This window comes from Loxodonta africana, chromosome 12, assembly GCF_030014295.1.
Source record: "Loxodonta africana isolate mLoxAfr1 chromosome 12, mLoxAfr1.hap2, whole genome shotgun sequence".
Taxonomy (NCBI): Eukaryota; Metazoa; Chordata; class Mammalia; order Proboscidea; family Elephantidae; genus Loxodonta; species Loxodonta africana.
Genome location: NC_087353.1, coordinates 59161203 through 59168541, shown reverse-complemented (window position 1 = coordinate 59168541; position 7339 = coordinate 59161203). Strand labels below are relative to the sequence as shown.

The following is a 7339-nucleotide window of genomic DNA, read 5'->3' as shown; positions in this document are numbered from 1 at the left end:
GCAGTCTGGGGCAGGGAGGAACCTTGGAAGTCAAATTCCCCATCGACATCCTTAATTTACAAATAAATACATGAGGGGAGGGACTGAGGACTCACACTAGTCCTGGGCTGAGGCCCACCCCCTCCCCCAGGCCCCAGTGGGCCTCCATACTCCCCATCTGACCAACAGCACAGCACTTTGGCCATAATTTATCCTGCAGACTTCTGGAGTATCCCCTGGAGACTGTGTGCTTGAACCTCCCAGTGTCCTCCAGAATGGTGCGGAATCCTCCCAGCTGTTAGGGCCCCACTCGGGCTCCCTGCCAGGCTCGGTTTACTGTCTGCCCAACTGCAGCCTTCTCCACTGACCTACAGTCTAACCTGGGCACACGCTGGCGTGGTCTAGCCTAGGCACACACTGGTGCATGGCCTGACCCAGGCACACACTGGTTAGGTCCAGCCTGGACACACAATGGCAGAATTGTGCAATATGCCCATTCTGAACCAGAATCAAGCAGCTTTTAAGACCAGGCATGAAGTACTTTTGTCATGCCAGGACCTAGAGTTATTAAAGTTTCAAAGGACTTTTTGTCTGCCCTAGATGGCATGATGAGAAGCAAAGCAAAGCTCCCTGCACTTGGCTTCGGGCCAGGCACCGTGTCTGGGATTATCTGCAGGAATCCCCTCACAACACTTTGGGAAGGGGCCGTCTGTTACCACTGTTTGCCAAATAAGGAAACTGAGGCAGCCGAGGGAAGATACCGGCGAAGCGGTGGCCAGTTGTGGCGGCAGGATTTGATGTGGCAGGCAAACCTCAGAGCCGCTCGTTTTCAGTAGCCTCTCCCTCCACTGCGCCCATTAGAGTGTAGTTCTCTAGTTATAAGGGCTGGGGAGCCCCCTGAGTGTCCAAGTCAAGCGCGGGGGCGGGAGGGGGGAGGAAGAAGCCAGGCGAGGGCTCTCAGCCAGGGCGCGCGCCAGGCCTGTGGGTGCTCGGGAAGCCGGTCTGTACCACCCTCTGGAGCCCCGGACTGGGGTGGGGGTCTGGCCAAGACCCAGCGCCCCTCTCCGCAAGCCCCAGCCCCACTCGCTGGGCCTGGATGGAGGCTGGGCGCCTGCCTCGCGGGGAAGCCCCGCCCACCGCGGCTTCTCCTCGGGGAAGGTAAGCACCACCTTCGCGGGGAGCGGCCGGAGCGCGAGTGGCTGGCGGGCGCCCCGCCCCCTCCGAGTAGAGCTGGCGCCGCCGCGCGCTCGCTCGCTCGTTCGTTCGTTCGTTCGTTCGTTCGTTCGGTCCGCAGCGCCCTCACCTGCGCCCGCAGTGTCGGTGCGTGCCGGGCCGCCAGCCCTCCCAGCCTTCCCGCCTCCACTGCCTGCCACGATGAACTCGCTCTTCAGGAAGAGAAACAAAGGCAAATACAGCCCCACCGTGCACACCAGGAGGTGAGGAGGTGCTCGCTGCGCCCCGGGGCCCTCGGAGCCCTCCAGCCGCGGCGCGAAGTGAGGGCGCTCTGGGCCGCAAGCCCCGCCCGGGCGCGGGGCAACGGCGGCGCCCTGGGGGCAGCTGGGGCGTGGGGAGCACGCCCCGGAGGCCTGCAGGGTGAGACACCAGGGAACACGGACCCGGGAGCGTCCTGGAGCTGTGGTGGGGATGGGGGTGGGCTGGGGCGCCGAGGGGGCCCGATAGGTGGCCCTAGGGAGTTCTAGAATCCTCGGAGCACGATCTTGGGGCCTAGAGGGCGGGGAACTGAGCTGGGCACAGGAACACCCGGGTCCTGGGGTCGCCCTTGCGCCCGGCGTCGCCCTTGCGCCCGGCGTCTCCCTGGGCCCTGAAGCACCGCCGGGGTACGGGTGGGGGTCCGAGGACGCTACACCAAGGCCGGGGCGCCGGAAGCACCGTGTAGGGGACGCACAGGGACAGGGAGATTGAGCAGGGGCGTGGGGGGCGCGCCCAGCGCTTCTTGGAGAGCGCACAGGTGCTCCTAGCGTCGGGGAGGCTAGGCGGGGGCGGCGCAGTGGGGGAGCCACCTGCCGCAGCACTTTCCCGCACCTGCCACTCTGCACTCAGAGCCGCGCCCAGAGGAACTGGGTGGGTGTGGGTCGGGTGGGAGGCACAGGCTGAGGGACACCCTCCAGCTTCCCGGGGGTCGGGGGTCTGCGCTGCTGCAGGGGGGCGCCGGAGTCCTCCTCGCCTCACTCTTTCTCAGAGGGTGTGTCCTTCTTTCCGTCCCTCGAGCCAACCCTGAAACTTGCAGCGTCTCTGAGCCGTGGGTTCCCAGGCAGCCTGGGAAGGGAATAACAGGTCTTGATGTGTTTGCGTTGAGTCGGCGGCCCACATCTGTTTTGACAAGCGTTAATATATTCACTTAATAACCGGTTTGGGGGAGCCTCCTGGAGATGCTGAGATTGAGGGAGGGGGTGCGACTCTGGCCCTGCCTTTCTCCCCTTCGCCCAGGGAAAATGGGCTGGGGGCTCCTGGCTGTGAGGAAACACTTTCCCAGCTTCTCTAAACTAGGGGGAAGGTAGGTGGGAGATTCAAGGGCACAGCCCACCTGACTGGGAATACCACTGCAAAGTACCCTCACTGTGTGGCCCCTACTGCACCCCTGAGCAGTCCCTCAACCCCTCCCCAACCCCCATGTGAAGGCCACAAGAGGGCTCTGGGCCCTGGGCTGGCACCTGCCCCTGTGGTTCAGCCCCGAGGACCTGTCTGACAGATGCAGGTGGGCCTGGGCACTTTGATTCCCTAGATTTCCAGCCCTTTCACAAACCCCACTGCCCTGGCCTTCCCACCACCCAGTCTGTTTGGGCTGTTTCAAGTTCAGAGGCAGTTCTTCCCCACCCCTTCGATGTTCCCCTTCAGAGCCACCCCTCATATGATCTTTCACAACCCCAGAGACTGGGTGGGGTCCTTCCCACTGTTCCTCTGTGGCCAGGTCCAGCTGGCACTCAAACTGGGCCTGGGGTCTGGTCCAGTCCCCGTGCTGTTGGTGGGCATTGCACAATCAGATACGCTGTGCCAGCCACGAATGGCTGTTCTGTCCCCCCCCACCCCCCGCCACCACAAGACTCAGGCTCCTCCAGTCCTTCACACATGCACACACCCACACTCATGCACATGTGGGGAGCTGTATCAGGCAGGGCCTACCCTCTGCCTCCCACCTCCCAGCTCTCCATTCGTCCCCCGAGGCCTGAGTTTGGATGCCTGAACTTGGACACAACAAAAAGTTATAATGAACCCAGAGAAGCTGGGAGGGGCTCTGGCTTTCCCGGGAAAGGGTAGAAAGGAGGGCGTCCTGTCCTTTACAGCTGCAGGGACATGGGGTCCTGCCCTTGTCCCTCCCCTCCTTTACTCCTGGCTGGAGGAAGCCGCCTCTTCCCTTGGCTGACATCCGTTGGTTGGTCCCCAGATCTCAGCTTAGGTTTTTTTCTCCAGAAAGCCTGCCCTGATGACTCTGCCCAGGCTAGGGTGAGACCCTTCCCATGGGCTCCGCTGGGTTCTCTGTTACCCCTGTCCCAGCACTGAGAATGAGAGCGGTCCTAGCCCTGAGTAGGTTCTTGGTCCTTCCCTGTATGGTCTCGCCAGCCCTGGGCATCCCTCTGCTCCTTCTTCTTGGTGGGAGTCGAGTACTCAGACCAGATTGTAGGGTGGGACAACACTTTGTCCCCCTCTCCCAACAAGAATCTCTTAATCGGTACATACTTGGTTCCAAGTGCCAAGTGCCACATGAGGGGCTTGTAGCTCTAAGATGTGGTCCCTGGTTAGGGTGAGCTGACCCCCAAGGTTTATTTTTTAAATTATCTTAAAAAATGTTTGTAGTGTGGTAAAATATACATAAACTAAAATTTACCATTTTAAACCATTTTTAAATTGTACAGAAACTTGGTACCCATTTAAAAATAACTCCCCACTTCCTGCGCCCCCCAGCCCATGGCAACCACTAATCTGTTTTCTGAGTATAAATTTGCCTGTCCTGGACATTTCATATAAGTATATTAGTATAGTCATATAATATTTGTCGTTTTGCGTCTGGCTCATTTGACTTAGCGTAATGTTTCCCATGCTCTCCCATGTTGCCAATGTATCAGAACTCCATTGTTTTTTATGGCCGAAGAATATTCCATTGTATAGATAGACCACGTTTTGTTCATCCACTTAGTATTTGATGGGCATTTGGGTTGTTTCCACCTTTTGGCTATAGAGAATAGTGCTGCTATGAACACTGGCATACAAGTGTCTGAGTCTCCAGGTTATTCTTTCACCCTGACTTTTCTAGGGGTCTCCTCCCTGGTCTGGGTGAGGGTGGGGCTGCTGCCGAGATTCGGCAGGGCATGGTATGTAGGAGCTCCAGCCCTGGGAGCAGAATGCCTCTGACCCCAGCTTTGCTACATCTGCTTGTGGAGAAGTCATGGGATCTCTCTGAACCCCAGTTTCCCCACCTGCAAAGTGGGGCTGGTGATAATAGGTGTCTCTTGCACAGGGTTGCAGGGAGAAGCCCATGTAATGATGGAGAGAATGCCTCTAGCACATAGGAACTGACCACTGTCCTGAACTAAGAGGTCCCAGAAGTCAGGAGGTGTGATTGTCACACCCAGGCAGTCAAGGGGACAGCAGAAGTGCTGAGTTAGTGAACAGAGGGGCCGGGATGTGGCTGAGCCTGGTCGAGAAAACTGCCCCTCCCTGTATGTCAGCCTTTTGGCAGCTGAAACTGGGGAGGGGTGGAATAAGGGCGTGAACCCCGGCTGTGCCTGTAGTCCTGGTTCCTAATGACAGGTGTAGGAGCTGATATTCATGCTCAAGCTAATGACAGGGTCAGGCCAGTGGTGCAGGTCACCAGAAGCCAGCATCCAGCCTGGTGGGGAGGGCCTGGGGGACCTGTTCCCAGCCTCCTTGGAGGCAGCACAGAACTGTGGCTGACCAGCCGCCGTTTCCTGGCTGCACAACCTTGGAAGAACTGCTTGGCTTCTCTGAGCCTCTGTTTTCTCACCTGTAGAATGGGGATAAGCACAGTTGGCATAATGATTCAATGAAATAATGTAGGGACGGGGTTAAGAACAATAGGAGGCCTCACTATCCAGCCACTATAATTATAATTATTGAACAATAGTTGTAATTATTGAACAAATGTGGCTAAGGTACCTACTCTTTGTCCAGGATTGAGCCAGATGCCATGATGGACAGGCTGTGCACTGCACACCTGAAAGGCTGTAATGGATCCACAGGGGGCAGATGGATGTGCAGGAGTTATGACCCCTCTCCCTGCACTTGAGTGGCTGGCGGTCATGTCAGGGAGATAAAGGGAGTCATGCTTTAATACACATATGTGACATGATTGTGTCATGGGGTCATGGAGTAGATCAGGGGACAATGGGACATAGAACAGGACAGGTGAGGTCTCCAGCTGACCACTGTGGTGCTCTGTGACAGGTCTTGAAGTGAGAGGAGTCGGGGTTAAGTGGAAATTCTGGAGCTAGTCAGGGAGGTCATCCTGGAGGCGGTGTCTGACCTGTTAGGGAGAAGAATGAATGGGGTACTTAAGATCCAGCTCTGCAATGAGACTGAATTCTGCCTCCATTTGACACTGTGAAAGAAACTTGATCTCACTGAGCCTCAGCTTCCCCATCTGTAAAATGAGGCTAATTTTGTTTTTCCTCCCTGGCCTGGGTCATAGTGGCCTAACCTCACCTCCCGACCTCGGCTTAGGCAGGGCAGTTTCAGGAGCAGAGTCCTTGGACAGTGGCCCAGGAGGGTGGTGAAATGAGAGGATGCTCTCCTTGAAGCTGTTGGGGACACTCTGAGCCTGTTGGTGGTTAAGAGCACAGAGTTTGATGTTGGTCAGGCGTGTGCTGAATCCTCAGTTCTGCTTCTGAGCTGCGTGATCTTGGACCGGCCACTTAATGTCTCTGAGCCTCAGTTTCCCCATCTGTGAAATGGGTGAGGTAGTGAGGTCGCTGGCTGGATTAAGCCAGGTAATGTATATGACGGACCCACCCTAGACCTGGCTCAGTACCAAAAAAAAAACTAGTAACTGCTGGTGAGTGGATTCCAACTCAGAGTGACCCCATAGGGTTTCCGAGGCTAAAAATCTCTATGGAAGCAGACTGCAATGTTTTTCTCCCGAGGAGCGGCTGGTGGTTTACGACCTGCTGACCTTTCCTTTAGTAGTTGATCTCCTTAACCACTGCGCCACCAGGGCTCAGAAATAAGTGCTCTGTAAATCAGAGCAGCCAGTATCAGTAATCATGGCACTGCTGTTGAGAGTAACAATAGTGCTAGGTCCAGAGCCGACGGGGGCAGCTTGTCTCATTCCGGTTCCGGTGTGGCACGAGGGTACTTGAACCGACCCATTTCCCCAACACTCACATGGACCCCCTTTAAGGCAGGCACCTGGGGACACGTGCACACATTGATAAGGAATAGCTGGAGAGCCTGAACGATTTGGGGAGGGCCCCGTCGGCAAAATCCATATCTGGGGCCTGGACTGGAGTGAGCCAGCCATTTACTGAGCATCTGCTGTGTGCCCAGCATGGCTGAGGACATTATGTGATCTCATTCTGACAACATATCTATAGGCAGGTGGTGGTGTCCCATTTTGCAGAGGGCAACACTGAGGCTTAGAGTAAAGGCAGTCGCCTTGGGCTCACAAATGGCTGATGCTGGGGGTCCAGGGACCCCTGTGGAGGGGAACTAGGTCTCCCCACCGGACATGGACTGGCAGCAGGAGTACACAGGGACTCCCTGGGCCAGATGGTAGAGTCTGTTTTCCCTGGTTCTACCCCCAGCAGCCCTTTTTGCTGCTCCTCTCTCAGACGTTGCCCCCACTTGCCCAGCTTCTCTTGACAGAGGAAAAAAGACTCGATATATTAGATTCAGGGCACAGCCGAGGTTGACTTAAAGGAATGGCTGCTAATGGTGACATTTTAGGCATTGTCAGGGGCAATACTTTGGGGGACGGGTGTCTTGAGGGAAAGGGGTAGTTCAGTTCAGGATACTTGAGCAACACCCCGAGGTGGGAGAGGGGCATCGGGAGGGCTGGGGGCTGGCGGAGAAGCTGCTTTGCAGAGTGTTTGCAAAGCTTCTTGTTGTGGATGGTGGACCCAGGATTCTGAGCAAGCAGCTCCTCTTTGCTCCAAGCTGGCCGTGCAGGAGGCTCTGGCATCACCTGCCGCCCTCCCAGCCAGCCTGTCTGGGGAGAGGAAAGAGGGAATAGCCTCTCTCTTTGTTCTCCCTGCTTTTTGTGGGACCTTTGTGTTAGCTTCCTGAGCCTGGGGGAGGCTGCTGGGTGCACTTAGTCTGACTTCAGGTCCAGCCCTGCCCTTCTCTACTTTAGTTGTCCCCAGTTCTCTTTGCCTCTAGTGCTAGCAGC

At 56.6% G+C, this 7339-nt stretch overlaps 1 protein-coding gene across 1 annotated transcript in view; it reads left to right on the top strand.

Annotated features, from left to right (window-relative positions):
• The first annotated feature begins 1268 nt into the window (after nucleotides 1–1268).
• Nucleotides 1269–7339, top strand: part of PPL (periplakin) — a 52905-nt gene continuing 46834 nt past the window's right edge. The window contains exon 1 of the mRNA XM_010597326.3: nucleotides 1269–1415. Coding sequence (XP_010595628.1) covers nucleotides 1354–1415 — 62 coding nt within the window. The 5' untranslated portion in view covers nucleotides 1269–1353. The remainder of the gene's footprint in view (nucleotides 1416–7339) is intronic.